Genomic DNA, 21,946 nt, shown 5'->3' on the forward strand with positions numbered 1-21,946 from the left:
TCGTTGGTAGTGGTGCAGAGACAAGATTCGAAGCATAAATCATGCCAGTTACTGATGCCGACAAAGGTTTATTTGAATGGCCAACCGTATCCACAGAATGGGCCCGAATAGTCTCAGACCGAGGTTTTTTCTGACCTGGAGAAGACTGCATCGATCTTTTGTCACTAGCAGGCTGTGCTAGCTTTACCCCTTATTCAGTAAGGGGTAATAGCGCGTCGAAAACGTGTGTCCAATCCCCCCGAACCTAATAGCACCCGCAACATGCAAATGCATGTTGATGGCCCTATTAGGTATTCCCACGCGAATCAGTAAGTTAAATGTGCAGCCAAGTCACACATTTTACTTTAAGAAATTAGCGCCTACCCAAAGGTAGGCGTTAATTTCTACAGGCGCCGGGGAATATCATGGCAATATTAAGTCGGAGGTCCCGAAAGTTAAAAAAAAAATTTTGAAATAGGCCCGTGGGTTGAAAACCGGACGCTCAATTTTGCCGGCGTCCGGTTTCTGAACCCGTGGCTGTCAGCGGGCTCGAGAACAAACGCCGGCAAAATTGAGCGTCGGCTGTCAAACCCATTGACAGCCGCCGCTCCTGTCCGAAAAGAGGCACTAGGGAAGCGCTAGTGTCCCTAGCGCCTCTTTTTACTGCCGGCCCTAATTTAGATAAACTAAATTACTGTATCGCGTAGGAGAGTGTTGCATTCGTGCCTCTTCTCGCGCCACCCTCTCTACCTTGGGAGTGACTCCCTTCGGCTCTGATGGACAGATGCAGCCGCGGTTTCTTCCTGCCTCTTGGTCCTGGTGTCCCCGGGCTGGCTTGACGCTACGGATGCGCCATGTTCCTGATGACGTAAGGGCGCGAACCTCGGGGGCGTCCTCCCATAGTGACGTCATCCATTTCCACTTTAAAATTTCTTTGTTTGCTAACCTCTAACGAGTTAGCAAGGAACTCCAACAGGACTTGCTTCGGCAGTCCACGATACTTGCAACAATGATCTGAGACAGCGAGGGGAATCCTTCTCCACTGCTCGGCCTTTTCAAACTTACCAGGAGTACCCGCTCCATGGGGGCCCCGCTCTCTCCTTGATTTCAGATTGCCAAGATGGAATCCGGTACTGGCTCCTCGAGGGCCTACGTCCCTGAATACTCTGAAGACTCCTCATTGCCTGGAAGCGATCGCAGACGTGAACACAGTGAGTTCTATTGTAGATAGGAATCGGTACTCGCTCCACGAGGGCCTACATTACTATAGCTCTGAAGACTCCCTTCCGTCCAAGACGTTTTCGCAGGCACGGAGATCGAGAATTATATTGGCAAGATTGCAGATAGGAACAGGTACTCTCTCCACGAGGGCCCATGTTCCTAGAATCCTTTACAGACTCTCTTCTACTCTAGAAGCCATTTCATATACAGCTATTGTGAGTTCTTATTACAGACTGTTTATAGGAACCAGTGCTCGCCTATGGCTCCTGTTCCTAATATACTGAAGTCTCTCTGTGGCACAGAGACCATTGCAGACATCTACTATTGTGAGTGTACCATCTCGTATCCAGTATACCCTGCCTACTCACTACTTCTAGTCTCTCTCTACAGCTCAGTGACCCAGAGATTATATTCCAGTATCAGAAGGACTTCAGCCCTGCCAGCCACATCGACTCACTACTGCCACCACTGGTGGTCCAGCTTCCAGCCTAATAAAGAACTATTTGTGTTTATTTCATATTCTAGCCTAACCTGTGGTTCCTCTCAGGATCTCCTCCTGGGGGCGCTGTCATCTACCATCTGCCCAGGGATTCACCATTTCCTCCAAGTGGTCATCCCTTTCACTACTGTCATTCTGTGGGAGCCAACCACTACCGACCACTAACACCGCTTACGGAAGTATTATATAGATAGCTACCTTCTCTTTCTATGGGTCTTGCCTATATATAACAGATTGTTACTCCATAGCGGAGGCATGATAGATTGCTATCTCAGTAGCGAAGTACAATATACCTATTGTTAGCTCCTCTCCTCAGAAGAGTATCACTGAACAGATTGCCAACTCCTCTTCCTTGGGGAGTTGATCCATAACAGATTGCTACCTCCTTCCCTTACAGGAGCATCTAACGGCAGTTCGCTAACAGATTACTAACTCCGCCCTCCTGGCGGGGTAAGCACTACAGATAGCCAACTCCTCCCCTCTGGAAGAGCAGATCATGACAGATTGCTAACTCCTCCCCCTTTCAGGAGAAAAGCAGAACAGATTGCTAACTCCTCCCCCTCTGGAGGAGGAGAGCGTAACAGAGAGGGAGCATAGGAAGATGTGGAATATCTCAACCTCTCCATTTTTTCAGCCCTGTGGCACCTAGCCCGCAGGGACATCTCACCACAGTCTTTGCATGTAGCCTGGTTGTGGTCGGGACCGAGAGATAAGCAACAGTAATTATGTCCATTGGTCACCAACATTTTGCCACATTGGCAATAGTTGAAACCGGAACTCTTCGGAATGTTGAATCTGTTTGTTTTGTTTTTTGAAGGAGACTGAAGAGAGTGCTTCTACACGTCTGTGATGAATCATGGAAAAACAGAACTGAGGAGACGGCTCGAGGAGTGCGGGAACACCAGCGCAAGCACAATATAAAAGCTCTTCGAGCTAGGAGAGTAAAGCTCTGCCTTGTGATGACACGGATGACGTCACACACACTGCATGCCTAAAGGAACCTGCTTATTGACGGGAAAAAAAAAGGTTTGGATAAGTTCCTAGAGGAAAAAAATCCATAAACTGCTATTAATCAATAAGCAATAGCTTGAGATTGATTTAATGTTTGGGTACTTGCAAGGTACTTGTGCCTTGGATTGGCCACTGTTGGAAACAGGATGCTGGGCTTGATGGATCCTTGATCTGATATAGTATGGCAAATGTTATGTTATATTAAGTCTGGATGCCTAGAGTCAATCTCACCTGCAAGACCTTTTTGCCAACTGAAAGCAAAGGGTAAGCTCTCAGGAACAGGCAAGTATAGTACCAAGCTGCAAACTGTTCAGCTGTAGGTGCCTTCCCTAGAGCAGTTGGCATGCCTTGCTCAAAAGGTCTTGCATGTGAGATTGACACTGGGCATCCTGGCTTGGGTACAATCTCGCATGCAAGGCCATTTTTGGTTACACTCCTTCCAAATTCAAGTACTTACCTTCTTACTCCTGTTTTAAAGCACTTTTCTACATTAGTGCGTATTTTTCATTTTAACTCGCATTTTAGCATGCTTTTTTCATTTAGCTTGTTTTTTTAACTCCTGTTTGATTTGCATCCATTAACTTATTGCATTCTGTAGGGACCCAGTTTTAACACACACGAAGTAAAATCTGCGCTAAAATTTAACTCCAATTTTAGCATTGGTTTATTACCTTAGCTGCGAAGTGCACCAACAGTCAATACTAGGAAATGTGTATCCTCCTCTAGATTGTACCACAGCATGTATCTCAGTCTTGCTACTATTTCACGCTGACCTTGCCTACTCCTCCTCTCAAGAATGATGAAGTCATCATCACTCTGTAAATGTTTGCTATGTCTTCTCCCCTTTTGCTTGTTTTCTGTGACTTGCTATATAAAAATTTCAATAGCTAGCTTAGTAATCAGGGCTCTCTTATTTTAGAAAACCAAAATAAATGTAGCAATATGAACAAAAATAAGTTGAATTCAACTGGATTGTAAAACACCACAGAGGAGGACACAAGGGGACCAAAAGTACCTTTTAACTTACTGTCTCAGCTAAGATCAGCTGACAAACAAATAACCTACTACCCAAGAAACAGAACAAATCTTTCATGTATATTCATTACAGATATCTTGAAAACCTGACTGAGAAAATGGACGATGTTGTGGCTGGGGTAAGGGTGGAGAAAATTACTAGCATACCAACCCTGCATTACAGGGTTACAACGTTAACCTATTTGGCAACCCATCCAACACAAAAAAGGCATCTAAACACCGACTGTTCCACTGACTTCACAACACTTTTCCAATATAACAAGGATGCCCAGACCTCCTCCTCCCCCACCCCCAAGTTCTTCCTGGCTCCCAAGCCTCTCCACAGCCAGAAGAGATGCATTATCAAAGTCACACCAGCTCCCGGCCACCTAACATTTAGTCCCAATGCAGCTCAAAATATGCAGGGGATAAGCTGGCACCAATTTGACAGTGATGGGCAAGACAGTAGAAAATAAGCACCCCTCCTAATGCCAGGAATAAGAAGGTTTGGGCCTTTTTATAGACAGTCCAAGTGTGTATTATAAATTTCAGGAAGATAGGCAGGGAAGAGAAGAGAAGAGTCAGACAAAAACAAGAACTTTAAAAAAAAAAATGCATTTGCTAAATTTTGAGGACAGAAAGTTAAACATAAGGAAAGCACTGCTACGCAGTTGGTGTCAGTTATTACATTTAGAATTGGGTCCTTGCTGGGCTAAGTAGCGCCTCAGGCATTCACCCATCTCACAATCCTACATAGTTTGTAATGTTCTAATTAAAAAAACAAAAAAAACCAGAACTTAAAAACCACAAGTCATTAAAAAAAAAAAATAATAATATTTTTTTGGTTAAGAGTTGCCACCTCAAACCTGCTCATGTCAAACAGGCTGTTCCAATCCTATTTTTATCCCCCCTTTTACATTTCATGCATGGGGTTGTAATTCTGATTTTCCCCTTTGATTTGCCAAAGAAAATCAAAACTGTAACCTATGCATGCAAGGGGGAGAGGAAGGGGTAAAACCACAACTAGATAAGCCTGTTTGATCGACTTGGGGAGAGATGGCAATTGTGTGTGTGATCTGCCTGTTTCTAATTACCACCCAGCCCTAACCTGTAGCTGTCACACCTTCTGCCAACCCTAGGGGCTGATGCAAACAGGAGCATTCAGTGGGACGCACCTTTTAGCCTGCATTTGTGCGCGGCTTTTCTGCAGGCAAAATTTACTCCCGATGCAGGAAGAAGAAGTTTTGTGAATAAAAATGTGCGTACCTCAAGGACAATAATACTTAGCACCCTTGCATGGAAATCCCATGCAAATGAGGTCATTAAGTATCATTTCCCAATGCAGAGATTGCATTGGGTCAGTGCATCTTTTTTAGCACTGGAAACTTAAGGCCTGGGTCAAGGCTGGAGTTAAGTTTCCAGTGCTATAGAAAAAATAATTAAAAAGAGAAAAATGGACTCAGAACTAGTGGGTTTATGCTCCCCTGCTAGCAGATGGAGACAGAGCAAGCTGACGTCCCAGTATACATAACCCTGCAGTGACCTCAGCCTGCCAGTATTCTCTTCAAAAGCAACTGTGAACAGACCAACAAATATCGATTAAAAACATAATTAAAAATAGATAAGCAGAACTGTACTCAACCAACCATAAACATCGAAATCACAAAATATTCTAAAAGCTAGGGACTGGATGAACACTTACCAGTAATCCCTTGGGACCCAGAGACCCACAGGACGACTATTGACACACTCATGCGGCAGCAGAGGGCGGGAAGCTGAGTACATCTGTCTACACTAAGAAAAACGAAATCAGGTAAGTAATTTCTAGTTTTCCTAGCGTGTAGATGGATGGACTCAGGACCAGTGGGATGTACCAAAGCTATTCCCCAACAGGGTGGGAGACTGCTCATGGACTAGTCAACACCACACATGCAAAGGCTGCATCCTCCCAGGCCTGCACATCCAGACAATAAAACATGGAAAAAAAAGTGTGTAAGGGGGACCACATCGCAGGAGACAGACTAACCTCTGCCCAAAACACTGCCTGAGCCCTAACCTGAGTAGGCAATGGCTTTCCAGCATCCATATACACTGCTGTGACCACCTCTTTAATCCAACAAGCTATGGTAGCCCGCAAAGCCTGAGCACCCTGTTTACTCCCGCCATGGAGAATAAACAGGCGATCCATCTTTCGAAAAGATTCGGAAACCTCTAGATACCACACAAGATGCTTAACATCCAAGGAGCACAAAAGACTACCTGGGCCAAGAAGGATGGAATAGTACACAGCTGCAACGCCCCGGAGTCACCTGAAGAAATGGCTCCCGGCAAGACAAGGCCTGCAGCTCAGAAATCTGACACAGAATATATAGACACTAGGAACAGAAGTCTTCAAGGTCAACAACCATAAGGAAAGACTACGCAGTGGTCGGAATGTAAGGCCCGCCCAAATGTCCAGCAGCAAATTAAGACTCCACAATGGAACCGGTAACCTCATGAGAGGCCCAAGGTGCTTCACTCCCTTCAAAATAAAATGGGCCACATCAGGATGAGACGACTAGGAAACACTATTACCAGGCCAGAGCCATAACCTGCACCTTCAAGGAATTAAGGGCCAAGCCTTTATTCAATCCTTCCTGCAAAAAATCCAGAATGAGAGGGATTGATCTTAACAGAAGGAGAAAGAACACCCCACTTCTCACACCAGGCCTCAAAAACTCTCCAAACCCACACATAAGCCAAGGAAGTGGAGAACTTGTGAGTGCAGAGTAAAGCAGAAATCACCGCAAAGGAATAACCACGCTTTAACAGGCGAGTCCATTCAAGGGCCAAATCATAAAAGAATCGAGTCGTATCCTCATGAAGAGCCAGTCCCCGCTGAAGCAGATCTATGTGCAGCAGAAGACTAAAGGAAGCCTCCACCAGGAATTGTCACAAATCTGCATATCATGGATGCCTGGGCCAGGCTGGCGCCCCCAGGAGTACTAGCCCCCTGTCGCCTTCGATCTTGCGAATTATCCTGCCCAGCAAGGGCCATTGAGGAAAGGCATAAGGCGATCTGTCTTCCGGCCAGACCTGTACGAGAACATTTATTCCCAGGGATCACAAATCTCTCCTGAGACTGTAGAAGTGAGGAACCTTCGTTATTTTGAGAAATTGCCAGCAGGTCTAGGAATGGAAGGCCCAGGTGACCCACAATCAGCTAAAATGCCTCAGCCGACAATACCCACTCTCCTGGGTCCAGACTCTCCCTGCTGAGAAATTATGCTCTTACGTTGTCTTTTCCTGCAATGTGAGAGGCCGAGATTATCTGCAAATGACCTTCTGATGTGTGCGCTATCTTAGCCTTTCTGGCTATGTGAACTTTAAATGCCCTACTGAGCCTGACCTGGAGGAATTCTAAGGACACCTGGACAGCAGTTGAAGCTGGCGACAATTTGTGATGCCTAATTATAGGGTCACAAAAGCAGAAGGCAACGGTTAGAACGTCATTACAAGGGCAACTGTAACAGGAGCATCTGTAAACACTGCACACAGCTTAAGATATAACTATTTCCCTGAGCAGCAAGATTTTAACAGAACAAAGGATTATCTAAAGAGTGAAGGTAAATGGGCCCCAACTTGGAGAACTGGTCAGGGTAATTTAGGGATACTCTTATCATGCTGTTGACATGACAACTTATGTAAATGATTCTCCAGGTGGTCATACAATTTCAGAATTTCTGACCTAGTACTGAATTGTATTTTACCTATAAAAGAAGGATCAGGTCATGTATACGAGATGCTGGCAGTCAGCGTGTCAGAGAAATGGCTTCCAGCATCTCCCAAGAATACTTATATTGCTCAATAAAAATGTATGCTTTCTACAAAAGCTAAGTGCTCTTGTATCTATGTGTAAGTAAGTGTCAAAGCATGTTTTGGCGCTTAACATTTCCATCCATTCCATCAGCTGGTCTATTTCCTGCAACACTTGCTGGCTCTTAGTTCCTCCATGGCGATTGATATAGGCCACCGTCTTTGCGTTGTCAGACATCACGCTAACCACTTGACTCCGCAATCTGTGGCAGAACTGCAAGTATGCTAGCCTCCAGGCAACTGATGTTCCAGCGAGACTCTTCGGCATTCCAGCTCCCCTGGGCCGTTAACTCCAGACAGCAAGCCCCCCAAACCATGGAGACTCGCATCTGTTGTGGAACAAGGGAACTCCCTTTCTCAAATGATCCTCCTGCAACCACCACTGGAGATGGGAGCAGATTGCCATTGGCAAGTGGAGCTGAATCGCATAATCCAAGACTGCGGGTTTCAATGAGATAGCAGAGAGCGCTGAAGAGGACGCATATGCGCCCTTGCCCACAGTACCACTTCCAGGATAGCTGCCAAACAGAGTACCTGTAGGTAGGACCACACTGTCGGGGCATATGATGTTCAACAACTGACGTACTTGAGACAACAATCTCTGGATCTGAACTTCCAATAGGAAAACTCTGTCCTGTCCCATGTCAAACCGGACCCCCAGATGCTACAATGACTGGTATGGTTGAAGATTGCTCTTGGTCAGGTTCACCACCCAACCAAGCTCCTGCAATAAGGAGATAACCTTGTGTGTCACCAGGCAGCTCTCTTCCTGAGACTTAGCTCGAATCAGCCAGTCGTACAAACAGAGGTGCACCAGATTCCTTCTTTTCACAAGGCCACCGCTACCAACACCATAATCTTGGGAAATGTTCTGGGAGCGGTGGCGAGACCACAAGGCAGCGCCCGAAACTGATAATGGCACCCCAACACCGCAAAGCATAGAAAGCAATGGTGTTCCAATCAGATGGGAATATGAAGATAAGCCTCTGACAGATCCAAGAAGGTCAGAAATTCCCATGGCTGGGCCACCATTATTACAGAGCATAAGGTTTCCATTTGAAAACGAGTCACCTTCAATTGACTGTTGACCCTCTTGAGATCCAAGATGGGACAAAAGGTGCCCTCCTTCTTGGGCACAACAAAATAAATGGAATTTCACCCTATACTTTGAGATGTGGGCACCAGAACCACAGCCCTCAGTCTAAGGTGCCTTTGAAGCATGAACTCAACTGCCTGCTTCTTCTGCGAGGATTGGCAAGGGGACACCATGAACACTTAGGGGAATACTGTGAAATTCCAGTACATACCATTTGCGTATCACCTCCAGGACCCACTGGTCCAACGTGATCTTGACCCACCTCTGGTAAAAGAGAGACGTCCCCCTATTTCTTATTCCGGAAGGTGGGCCGGCAAACCTTCATTGGTAAGTTCGGGACGGTCCATCACAAGAGCCCGCTCCTCTCTTGGGGTGCTGGGGACGAGAGGACAGACTTACCAAAAGGCTGAGTCTGTTGAAAGGTCATCCCTCTGTAGGATGAAAATGCCTAGAACCCCAGAAACGACCCCTCATGCCAAACGGGCGCTGTAACTGTTTATCTTCCAGCAACCAAGGCACTGGAGACTCACCCTACTTACTGGACAGTTTCTCCAACTTGCTCCCAAACAAGAGCCTTTACAGGGCACCTTGGTAAGATTGGCTTTGGAAGCTGTGTCAGCTGACCAATTTCGCAACTAGAGTTGACACCTGGCCGCTATCACCAAAGCCATTCTTCTGGCCGAGGTCCAGATTAAATCATAGCTTGCATTTGCTAAAAAGGCAGCAGAGGGCTCCATAAACTCTCTGGAATTCCCTCCAGACTCATCAACATCCTGAGGGAGAAGCAGACAATATCTCACCACTAGGGCACAACAGGAGGCAATCTGTAAATTGAGGGGGGCAACAAAGTTGGGAGGCTCCTAGCTTGATGACTTAAAGCCCGAATGGGCCTTAACCAAATCTTGAGGATTAAGAATGCTAAGGGGGTTATGGGTTCAGACAATGATAGCATCAGGGACAGATTCACCCAGTTTTACCAACAACTATATTCTAGAAGGCCAGATATTACAAAAGAAAAGATTGAGGAGTATCTGACCAGAATTACGCTTTCGCGGCTCAAAGATACTGAACAAGATTTCATAAATAGGGAAATATCGAAAATTGAAGAATCAAAAGCAATAATGGGATTAAAATAGGGTAAATCTCTAGGAATCGATGGATTTTCGGCTGGTTTCTATAAGAAATTGAGTTGAGTGATCTCTCGCCCACTTACAGCAGCCTTTAATAACCTTTTGGGAGACGGGTATATTGCTGAAGATGCTAATAGAGCGGGCATTACTATTTTAGTGAAACCCAGTAGGGATCAAACACTATGTGGGTTGTATAGGCCTATATCTCATAAATCTGGACCTGAAAATTTTGGCCAAAACTTTAGCTACCTGCTTGAATGGGGTGGCCACACACCTGATACATCCCCATCAAACTGGGTTTGTACCCGGGAGACTTGCTGCTGATAATGTGAGGCGGGTGGTAGATCTGATCTGTTGGGTACAGGAAGCTAAATCCCCTCAGTGCTCCTTACTGTCAATGCTGAGAAGGCCTTTGAAATGGTCCATTGGGACTATTTATTTGAAGTGTTAGATAAGTTAGGCCTGGGAGGAAATGTCTCCACTTGGATTAGACAACTATCTCGAAACCCGAACGCGTGTATCAAAGTGAATGGGGGATTTTCAAGAGCTTTTCTGATAGAACGCAATACCAGACAAGGTTGCCCTTTGTCCCCACTTCTTTTTGCTATTTACTTGGAACTGCTGGCAGCCTCCATCTGGGAATCCTGGTCCATTCAGGGGGTCAGTGAGGGACAGCATGAGTATAAACTTTCAATGTTTGCAGATGACATCCTGTTTACTATAGCATATCCTGATAAATCCCTCTCGCCACTGGTTGAAGAACTTACTAGCAGGCCAATACAGTAAAGTGCGGCCACGGTTACCCTGCTTCTAACCCGTGTTAGCCCAACCTGCTATTCACTATCCCCTTTAACCCATCCTTACCACCTTTTTAACTCAACGGGTAACTCTTTCCGCCCGCGGCATGTATATGAGATGTAAACGATCGGATTAGCTATTCCCTCCCATACAGTAACGCGCGCCCCGATTATCGCTTTTTAAACCTGCACTTTTCCCACGCGTTTAACCTAACTTACCGCCTACCCTTACCCCTACATTAGAGGCAGGGGTAAGGGTAGGCGGCAAACTTTCCCCCCAGCCCCCACTCACCTGCCCTGGCCGCGTTCATGGGTGCCGGTCTCCGGGGCAGCCCCAGTCCTCACAAATTGTCGGGCCAATCCCCCCGGGCTCTCCGGAGCTGCAACCCAGCTCTGCCCCAGTCTTGCAAAAAAAAAAAAGTTTCCTTTCTTCTTGCGAACGCGTTTCTTAACGGCAGGAACAATTGCAACTTCTGTTCCTTGCGTAAAGCCAGGTTAAAACAAAAGGGAATAAAGTGTGATAAAAGTAAACTTACCGGCGGGAGCCGGCAGGCTTGCATTCGTCGAGGCGGAGGGAGCCGGCGGGGAAAGCGGCCTCCAACAGCCCCCGCCAGCAGTGAATGAATGCACGCCTGTGCAATTGGGGCGCTCAAGGCGTGCCGTCACGACGTTTGGCGTCACGGCTTGTGACGTCGGCGTTCGCTAATGCGCTGCCTTGAGCGCCCAAATTGCATTCATTCACCTTCACTGGCGCGAACCTCTGATCTGTATTTCTACATGCAAATCCGACTTTATGTCCCAGAACAAGGTTCAGTGAGATTTAAGTATGGGTAAAACACTATTTGAAGGTTTTTGTGATAAAGGTTATATCCAGAGTATATACACTTCTGAATGGTGACCTACCAGAACCACCATCTCATGTAAAGAACTGATGATATAAGTAGATATGGCTGCAAGAAGTGAGACAGCATACTGGTGCCGCAGACAAAATTGGCCTTCCATTACTGAAATTTGCACCAGAAATGAGAGGTATATTACATGGGGAAGCTCAGTGCCATGAAAAATGACAGGATGAATGGTTTCAAGAAGATCTGAGAACCACATTTATTTATTTGAAACTTTTATATACAGACATTAGTATGCAACATCATGCCGGTTTACATTAGCAACTGATAGATGGAAAATACATTGAACAGGGGTAGGGGAAACAGGAGTGATAATAATGCAAACAACAGAAAGGACGTAAGAGAAAATAGCTCAACTTTGCAAATAATTTAGGCAAAATACCAAGAGGGCTTGGTGGTAACGTATATACAGGGGAGTACAGGGTAAAGGGATCAGTATTAACATATGCGCTGTGGGAAAAATTCCAAGGGGTAGAAAGGAGGAGGTGTAAGGGTATGCAAGTAGAGAAAAAACAGAAGTTCATAAAGGAGGTGAGGCTGTGGGACGAGGGTTGCAGGTGGACAGTACATGGAGACTACACACATACAATGTAAGAATAAATTATTGGGTGTGGGTGTTTGAGTGGAAGAGAGAGGGATGAAGGGGGTAGGTAGTTTGGATTTTGGCCTATCCCGATAATTCCTATTTCTCATATAAGGCTATGTCAAATATGCTAAGTATGTTCTGTGACTGGGCATGATATTAAATGGACAAGTGTTATGGTCATTGGGTGGGGTGGGGATAAATAAAGAATGGAAATTGCAGGGCAGAGTGACAGTTTCATACTTTGCCATATACTTTATTGTATGCAATTTTTGCTGTTTTCCTGTTTATTTTGATTTGGCAAATGTTATCTACAACCAAACATTAAAATTATTAGCAGACGTTTGTTCAATTAAAAAAAAAAAAGGGGGGGGGGTTGTTTCTTGTGCATATATACCTTTCAGGTATTTAAAAGTTTGTATTATATCCCCCCACCCCATTTCGCCTCTCTTCTAGCAGATACATATTTAGGTCCTCCAATCTCATGTGTGTTTTGGTGCACATCTCACACCATTTTGGTTACCCTTCTCTGTGCTGCTTCTATCCTGTCTTATTTTTTTTTAATATATGGGCTCCATAACCAAACAGCACTACAGGTAAGGCCTCATCAGTGACCTTTCCAGTTCTCTCTTGGGCTCCTGCTCTTAAGAACATAAGAACATAAGAACATAAGAAAATGCCATACTGGGTCAGACCAAGGGTCCATCAAGCCCAGCATCCTGTTTCCAACAGTGGCCAATCCAGGCCATAAGAACCTGGCAAGTACCCAAAAACTAAGTCTATTCCATGTAACCATTGCTAATGGCAGTGGCTATTCTCTAAGTGAACTTAATAGCAGGTAATGGACTTCTCCTCCAAGAACTTATCCAATCCTTTTTTAAACACAGCTATACTTACTGCACTAACCACATTCTCTGGCAACAAATTCCAGAGTTTAATTGTGCGTTGAGTAAAAAAGAACTTTCTCCGATTAGTTTTAAATGTGCCCCATGCTAACTTCATGGAGTGTCCCCTAGTCTTTCTACCATCCGAAAGAGTAAATAACCGATTCACATCTACCCGTTCTAGACCTCTCATGATTTTAAACACCTCTATCATATCCCCCCTCAGTCATCTCTTCTCCAAGCTGAAAAGTCCTAACCTCTTTAGTCTTTCCTCATAGGGGAGTTGTCCGTGTTACTTCTTATTCAGTAGGAGCAATCGGCCTCTCTTAGCTCAGAGTTTGGATTTCATTTAGCCCAAGGCCAGCCCTTGCAGGTGGATACAGCCAGCATGCAGCATGCATGAAGCTGCAAAGCAAGGATCTAGCAGTTTTGGCTTGCTGCAGGTCATGATACATGCAGATACATGACTTCAGTTCTCTCTAGCTACTGGTTTTTGGGGGGTTTTTTAGGGAGACCCTGCCATTTCTCCTGCACATAGTTCTTAAGTGGGGCAGCTGGATCTCCCTGCAGCAAGCACAGGCTTTCTACTTCAGTCCTCAGAGCTGGGGATTTATTTACCCCACTACACTGCCACAGGAGAGAGAGAGAGAGACAGAATTTGACAGATATTTCTGATAAGACTGCCTTAGTGAGTCATGCTTTACTGGTTTTATTTTTCAAAACCCACCCACAAAACATAAAAAATACACAACACACATAACCAAGCCCTCCCAGGAGTTGAGCATTGATAATACTACTGATGCTAGTGCGTTGATTAACAGGTACTTAAAGGTTTTGAGGCACAGACCCATAAGCCCTGCTGTCCCCTCCTCCCCACCCGCCCTGAGATTTTGTAACTCACATTCAGGCCAATACTGTAAGGTCCGTGGGAAAACAGGTACTCACTGTTGAGCGTCTGCTTTCCTAATGCGCACCCAGCCATCTCTCTAGGTGCACAATACTGTATGTAAATGAGGGGTCGTGCTAAAAAGGAGGTGCTATGGGCAATAATGCGCTCCTAGCGCCTTCCTTAGCAGCGGGCGCCCAGGAGAAGTTGCTGTCCATGGGTTAGGAAAGCAGATGCTCAATTTGACGTAAAATTGAGCATCCATTTTCCTAAGTTGCCAGCACTTTTTTTTTTTTTTTTTAACCTTTTGGTTCCTTCGGCTTAATATTGGTAGATATTAAGATTGAGGATGTACAGAAAAGCAGTATTTTCTGCTTTTCTTTACACTTTTTGGGCTGCTCAGAAATGTGCGGCTCGGCCACACTTTTTTCAGTATCCCGGGCGAATGACTAGTAACCTCATCAACATGCATTTGCATGTGATGAGCACTATTAGTTTGGGGAGGGGGGGGATGTTGGGACACGCTAAATCTTTTATTGTATAAGGGGTAGTGGACACGTGTTGAAAACACACATCCAACTGCAGGTAAAACAGTGCACTCAGCTGAGCACACTTCAGTATCTGCCTGTTCTGGCATTAGAAAAAGGGGAATAAGTTTGCAAAATAATCTCAATCATGATCCACTTGCCCCCTGCCTCCAGAACAATACTGTAAACAATTAGAAATCATACTTAAATATTAAAAACTTACTATTCAAACAAAATATAATATTCAAACTCTGTGCAACAAACTCTGTAACAGCAACACAAACTCCCTTCACTATCAGACACATTGTGAAGCAATACAAAACCTTGCAAAATTGCACTCAAGAGTATACAAAGCAAACTTGCCGTTTCAGAATATCATCACCAATAAGCTTACCCATGAAATAGCAGCACTGCAAAATATTACACCAGGACCCAGAACACCAATTCACCACCTACTGATAAAATAAGCTGGGCTGCTATATTTTGCTCCACAGAAAAACTAGCAGAATCCTTCACTCAGTCATACATGCAGAACACAGATAGACCCCTCACCAAATACTGAGTACCAGACTGCTAATTAGAAACATACAGACAAAAATTGAAATGGAAACCCTGATAGTCTCTGCATACAGTGCAACACTGGAGAAAGGGAAACATTACCTCTTATACAAGACATAATACAAAAATATAACAGGTGCACATTCCTAAAATGACATCTTCTAATCTCTAAATTGAAAATAAGATGTCTCTCTGTTATCTGGGCATTTAATTTTTCTAATTGCAATGGTTCTAGTCTCCTTTTCACCTTGCTCTGATTTATCTTCTAACTTCCAGGTTCTCCTGTCCATTTTCTCTCTCCTTCACCTTCTCTACTTCCTGTCTGGCACTCTTTCCCTTTCCTCCCTTTTTGTCATTTCTCTTTTCTGCCTTTATCCTTTCCAAGCTAGATTTCACTTCTCCTCTCATTCTTCAGTCTTTGATCTCCTCTTATCTCACCTACCTACCATCTTTCTCTTTTTGACCCCTCTATTCTCATTTCTTCAACTTATTTTCCACACTTCTATCCACTGTCCTCACCCTCAAGTATCCTTTGCCTCATTCCTTCATTAGCCCCAGTTTGACTTTTCTCCCCACCTCCATCCAACCTTTCTTCCCCATCCCATTTTCACCCTCTCAAACCCTTCACAGGCCCATCCCCTTTTCACCATTTCTCACCTGCTCCCCAACCCTCCAGCTCCTTCACACCATATCTCAACCTCTCCCCATCTTTTAAGACCTCTTCTCATGCCATCTCACATATACATCTTCATCTCAAACCTCCTAGTTCATCTAGCACACCCATATTCATACCTCCCATCCAATTGTTGGCTTCCCACATTCCCCTACCCTCCCATCCCTACTCTCCATACCCAGTCTGGCATCCCATTCTCTTCTCCCCCTATCCACCAATGGGAGGGAGAGAAAAGCAGAACAAGGACAAGGAGCCAATGACAAGTCCCAGAAGGGGCCTCCAAGTGACCATAGTTAACGACACCCCCGATTAGCAGTTTTTCCTCAACATGTGCATAAACTGCTTTAAGTTTTTTTAAATTAAAACTGCTTAAAGTGGGAAGATACCACACTTAGTTCTAGACTTCCAATGCACTGAAGAAGCTGATCACTGTTTTGACACCTTTACACTGATCCTTTTGTCTTCTTAAGGTTTCCAGGCCTGTTTGAAGCTAGATTTGTCTGCTTTTGGCAAACAAAAAAAAAAAAGCTTGTCATGCTGGGACCTGATAACTTGAGATGATATTTATTATATCTATGCTGACCACATAGCTTCATGGAAGGAGGAAAAGCTGATCCAACCCTGTTATTTATTTAAACAATTTATATTCCACTGATCTACAAGTCTCAGCAGATTACAAGTAATACACACAAATATTTGACGGGAAGCTGCCTGCATACCTGTAGATACAGTCCTGATTTTCATGAAAATGCAAACTTCATGGTAGGGTATAACCAAATATCTCACATCAAATGGAATCTTGCCTATATCCCAGTCACTTCTAGCAGAAGACATGCACTCCATGGAAGAGCACACTGCTAGTGTAGTAACCTTCAAACCACAGGCTAACTTAAAAACAGCTGGCTCAAAATACCAGGTTGACAGACTTTTTGAAGGGAAACAAAAGTTTTCATAAAAGTTATAATAAAGATAAATAAATAAAACACCCAATACAAATAGGCATACTAAGGCTGGAGTGTTCAAGGTGTTAAAAAAAATATATATATTGTCCTTATTGTCCCAGACCAAGCAGTGCAGAATACATGGATTTAGCTCCCCTGCCAGTAGATGGAGACAGAACTGACTTGCTGATGTCACCCCCTTATAGAGCACCATGAACCCTGCAGCACCTCAGTATGTCTGTCACACAGATGGTGGAGATTGAATTTCTACATCTCTTCTTTCCAAGTTGCAGGATTCAATATGAAGGCAAAAGGCTGCTTCCTAATGCAGAGGCAACAAGCACTTGAAGCAATTATGTAATTTGCACCTCCAAATGGAATGCATATAATCTGAGCACATTTCGATTTTCATCAAGGCAGTCACACATAAACCAGTCACATTTTATCACTCATCTCAAATTAAAAATTAGTTACTAGGATTTTTTTCCATCAATGCAAACAAAGAACTCTGCAGATACCTACATTAAGAATCTGAAGTTATTTCTACAGCAAACTAAAATTACCATAGAAGTATTCCTATTTCTACAGCAACAAAACAACCTAACTAAATCTGCCTTTAAATATATAGATCCTCAACTTTGCAAATAAATAATACTATTGGAACCTACTTTAAATTTATTGTAATCCTTTTTGAGCTCATTCGTGGTAAAAAGCAGAATATCAAATGTCAATAAATAATAAACACTTGTCCTTGGAAATAGCGACAATCATAATCAGAACTAGAACAGCAGCTCAGAGATGTTTCTGTTGCTAGAAATAGATAATTTAACTGAAGTTATTAGAACTAAGCAGATGACATTGATGGCCTCCAAGTTTGAGTTTGTCTCTGCCTCCTAGATGGAAGGAACAGTTCAGATGTTTCCAAATTTATATATGGTACATTCAATAAGGTTAGAAGCAACCAGGACCATGCAATACAAAACAAAAACATTAATTAGGACAGCAGCTGTCTAAGCCTGGGTATATTTCTTTACTTGTAAATAAACCAGAAGTAAAACCATCTTTAAAACGCAGTAGTTTTCCCAAAACTATGAAAAATCCATTCTCCATCTCAACTTCTTACGGCTGAACTGGAAAACACTTCTACCCCAACTTGCAATCGGAGACCAGTTTGTAGAAAGAGGCTCATTTATAGTTGATGCAAGAAGGCAAAATATTACCATGGCAATGAAGCAGTATACATTGCAACAAAAGGTAATTTCTTCCAGCAAGCATCTATACTAAGCACATCAGACCCAAATCCTCCCATTATTCTATTATGCCCCACTCTTTTTGTTCAGTACCTGCACAGACCCCAATGATACCATGCTCATCAATGCTGCAATGACAACACTAATCGCCTGCCCCCCCTTCTTTTTTTTTTTTAAACCAGCACAATACTCCTCCTTCCACTTTCCCCACCCAAACTCTATTTCTTGACCCAGCAGTTTCCTCCTCTTCCCTTGTATTTCCAGCTCAGTCAAAACTAGGGCTGGATATCTGATAGCATAAGTCTTCATTTGAAACTACCTAGGGATTTTTCCCCCATAAAATCCAGTCTACTTGCTATAGTGATGCTCCTGAGCCAGGGGCTATGCACCAGGTTCCTTCCTGAACCATGTCACTAGATGTCACCCTTAAGAAGTTACCACAATTCCCTTCCCCTTGGAAGCTATGAACACTATCTTCACAACATCCCTGCCAAACCATAGATCTAACCAGACCTTCAGCATGGCAGCGCACAGCACTGCTACTGAGCCACAGGGCCAGGCATCACAATGGTTATAACTGGCAGAGAAGGTACCTCATTTCTCACTCATTCAGGTTTGCCAATATATCACTCAGTCTCTGCTCCCCTCTCATTCTCCAGGGTTACAATGACATAGTGCCCCCCACCCCAAGTTACATTAGCATACTGCCTCCACATACTGGATAACACTGGCATATTTACATAATGAGAAAGGTAGGGCACTATGCCAGTTACATTGCTATACTATCTCCCCAGAAATCTCCACTGATAATCTATTTCTCACCATATTTACACTGGCCCATAATCTCTTGTGCATAATGCTGCACACTGCTAGACTCCTCCCATTGCAGTGTCATGAAGACTCTTGCCTACAGTTATGCTAGCACCATTACCAATGTTTTTATTAGTAGGGAGTATCCCTACCCTCTTCCCCACGCAATTACACAGCACCTCATCCCTATTCCCCCACTATGGTTACAATGGCACCCCATTTTTCCCCTCCCCACACTATTTACATCAAAGAACCCCACCTATGCACATTATTTCCACCACAAAGTAATAGTATGGTAACGTGCCTTTCTACCTACAGTTGAGCCAATACCATAGGTTCAAGCCCATCCGATCATTCTCCCTCAAATTGTTACAACATTACAACCTTATTTTATTTATATCCCTCCCCAGTTCCCCCCTTTATACTATGAATAAAGCAGGGTGGATGCCTTGTAAGTCCACTTGAATGCATATAAATAAAAGGTTGACAAACAAAAAATAAAACCTGTAAGGCAATCTTTTAATCAAGGTAATTTAATAAACTTCTTGACTAGCTATTGAGAACTAATGCCCTTTTCCTCATTTACTTCTCTTCCTGGCAGGGTACCTCCAATTGTTAACTCACAGAATTCACTCAGGTTACATCAGCTTGGCATCCCTTGTCTAACATCCCCTCTCCTCACCATACCAATAGCATGTCATCTCAGAGCATTCCACGTCACTTGCTTTCTAGGAAGCGAGTATATCTTAGCACATTCCCCCAACACGGAAAATCTATTGGAAAGATCACAGAATGTGATCCACATACCTATGAAGATGAGAAAAATAATGAATTTAGTACTTTCACAACATAGCATAAATGTATTATAATCAAACAGGCCCAATAGCACTGCTCTTTCTCCACACCAGTAACCATCATTCAGACCACTTATCTGAATTAAACAGACAGTTCTGCACCAAAAGAGGATAACATATATACTGAAGAAATGAGGTGTTAATTAGAAGCAGCCTCTCTTCCTTAGCCCTTTGGCAGAACACTTCTTCAACAGACCCTTTTTCGTTCCCTAGAAAGGATACTCTTTGCTGCGGAAGGCCTCCTTAGTGTACTCAATGATGTGCGTCTCCTCCTCTGGAGCAGTCGGCTCCGTCAACGGCTTCACCAGCGGAAAGGGCTTCCGGCCTAGCAACGGCGCCATAGCAGTGCTTCCCTCCTGGGATAGGAGCAGGAACCGAAAAGGAAGTAAGGAATAACAAGAGTGGCCTGTATTTTTATCTCCTCAGAAACAGGGCCTTCCACAGGCGATTTCTCTCGCCCCTTCACTGTCCCACCGTGAGCTCCTCCTCTCGTCCAGATTCCAACTCTCACAATACCATTCGGAACGACGGCGGCGGCGCCATAGAAATCTCCCTGAGGTAAAAATGGTTACCATCCAACTTCCCGAGTAGAAGCAGCAGCAGCCGGGCCCCGTAGGGCCTGACGCCGCACAACGGTCTCTACTCGCACACACTTCTCTGCGCACTAATACTATCGCTCTTCTGCAGTGGCAAAACAGAGGATGACCCGGGTCAGGGCCCACCAGATAGCAGGCGAATTATTAAAAAATGGCGGGAGATTCCCCTCTGCCGGCTACCCCCCTTTCTTTAGACACACACAGAGTAACACATTACGGCATAGCGACAGAATCCCGCCCCTCTGCCAGGTATCCGAGCTGGGATAGGAAGACACAAACCTGGCGCTCAACGCTTCTAGCACATCATTGGCGAACACTTTCGGATGTCACGTCCTGACACCGCCCCTTCTCCTCAGGCTGCGTTGCAGCGAGAGGTTTGCGGTGTCCTGGGGTGAAAGGTCACGTTATGTAAAGGTAGGGGCAGAAATGCGCATTAATTTCTCAGATGCAGAGTCACAGTGGATGAGAGCCACGGTCGAACACGTGCGGGATAAGGACAAATAATAATAGGGAAGAGTTAACTTTCGATTCTGAATTGCGCAATCTGGTGGTAGTGTAAACATCCGGGCATTAGGTCTGTAATAAAGATGTCTGCGGGTGAAGCTTTGTCTTCGAGCTTCTTATACTTAAAGGGACCGCGCCCGATAGTGACCAGAGTAGTGGCTGCCTAGCTTGCACCACACCCTCTCTAATTCATATTTTAGAGAGTCCGGACCCTGACATTTATAAGAGAATGACGATGAGCGGAGTGTGTGTGAGAGGGTGGCTGTGAGAGGTCTTAGGATATGAGAGCAGACCGAATTTATGTATTCTCTGTGAAAAGGAGTTATGGTCCTTCAAAGTGTGTCTACCCGGTATTCTCCCCTTCTATCCCCAAACTAACATATTCCTTACTTGCAGCCGATACAGTAAAGCGCGGCCGTGGTTACCCTGTTTCTAACCCGCTTTCTACCCACAATTTGGCCGCGTACGTCTAACCCGCGATTCACTATCCGTTTCTACCAATCTTTACCGCTTCTTTAAATCGACGCATATCCCTTTCCGCCAGTGGCATGTATATGATATGTAAACAAATGGATTAGCTATTCCCTCCCATATAGTAACGTGCGGCCTGATTATCGCCTTTTTAACCAACTGTTTTGCCGCTAATTTAACCCGCTAATTTACCGCCTACCCTGACCCTGGCGGTAGAGGGATGTGACAGCAATAGGCAGGCTCCAGTCAAATAAGTGGGTGGGTTGGAGCAAGCGAGTAACATGGTGTGGCCTGGTTCTCTTACGCTCGGGGATTGCCGGTCCTCTCTCCCCCCCGAAGCAAGGCAGAGGGCGAAAATCTACTGGACATGTTATTAAAGCAAATAGAAATTGTAACAAAAGTGAACTTACTGCATGCTTCGAGCAGCCCCAGTCCTCTCTCCCTTCCTCCCGAGGTGCCCACCGCAGCTCCCCTGCCGCCCAGGGGCAGCCGGCGGCGAAAGCAGCTTCCAGCAGCCCCGCCGGTGAAGGTGCATGAATGCACGTCCAATTTGGGTGTTCAAGCAGCGAAGGCGCATGAGCGCACGCCGTGACCTGAGCGCCCGGATGGACGTCCAAGGTCACGGCGTGCACGCATGCGCCTTTGCTGCTTGAGCGCCCAAATTGGATGTGCGTTCATGCACCTTCGCCGGCGGGACTGCTGGAAGCCGCTTTCACCGCCGGCTGCCCCCGGGAGGCAGGGGAGCCGCGGTGGGCACCTCAGGAGGAGGGGAGAGAGGATTGGGGCTGCTGGAAGCATGCAGTAAGTTTACTTTTGTTACAATTTCTATTTGCTTTAATAACATGTCGAGTCAATTTTCGCCCTGTGCCTTGCTTCGGGAGGGGGGGAGAGAGGACTGGCAA

General features: G+C 44.9%; 1 protein-coding gene across 1 annotated transcript in view; it reads right to left on the reverse strand.

Annotated features, from left to right (window-relative positions):
* BAZ1B (bromodomain adjacent to zinc finger domain 1B) overlaps window positions 1-20,294 on the reverse strand; it is a 328,954-nt gene extending 308,660 nt beyond the window's left edge. The window contains exon 1 of the mRNA XM_029612999.1: window positions 19,696-20,294. Coding sequence (XP_029468859.1) covers window positions 19,696-19,814 — 119 coding nt within the window. The 5' untranslated portion in view covers window positions 19,815-20,294. The remainder of the gene's footprint in view (window positions 1-19,695) is intronic.
* Window positions 20,295-21,946: the final 1,652 nt, after the last annotated feature.

This window comes from Rhinatrema bivittatum, chromosome 8, assembly GCF_901001135.1.
Source record: "Rhinatrema bivittatum chromosome 8, aRhiBiv1.1, whole genome shotgun sequence".
Lineage (NCBI taxonomy): Eukaryota > Metazoa > Chordata > Amphibia > Gymnophiona > Rhinatrematidae > Rhinatrema > Rhinatrema bivittatum.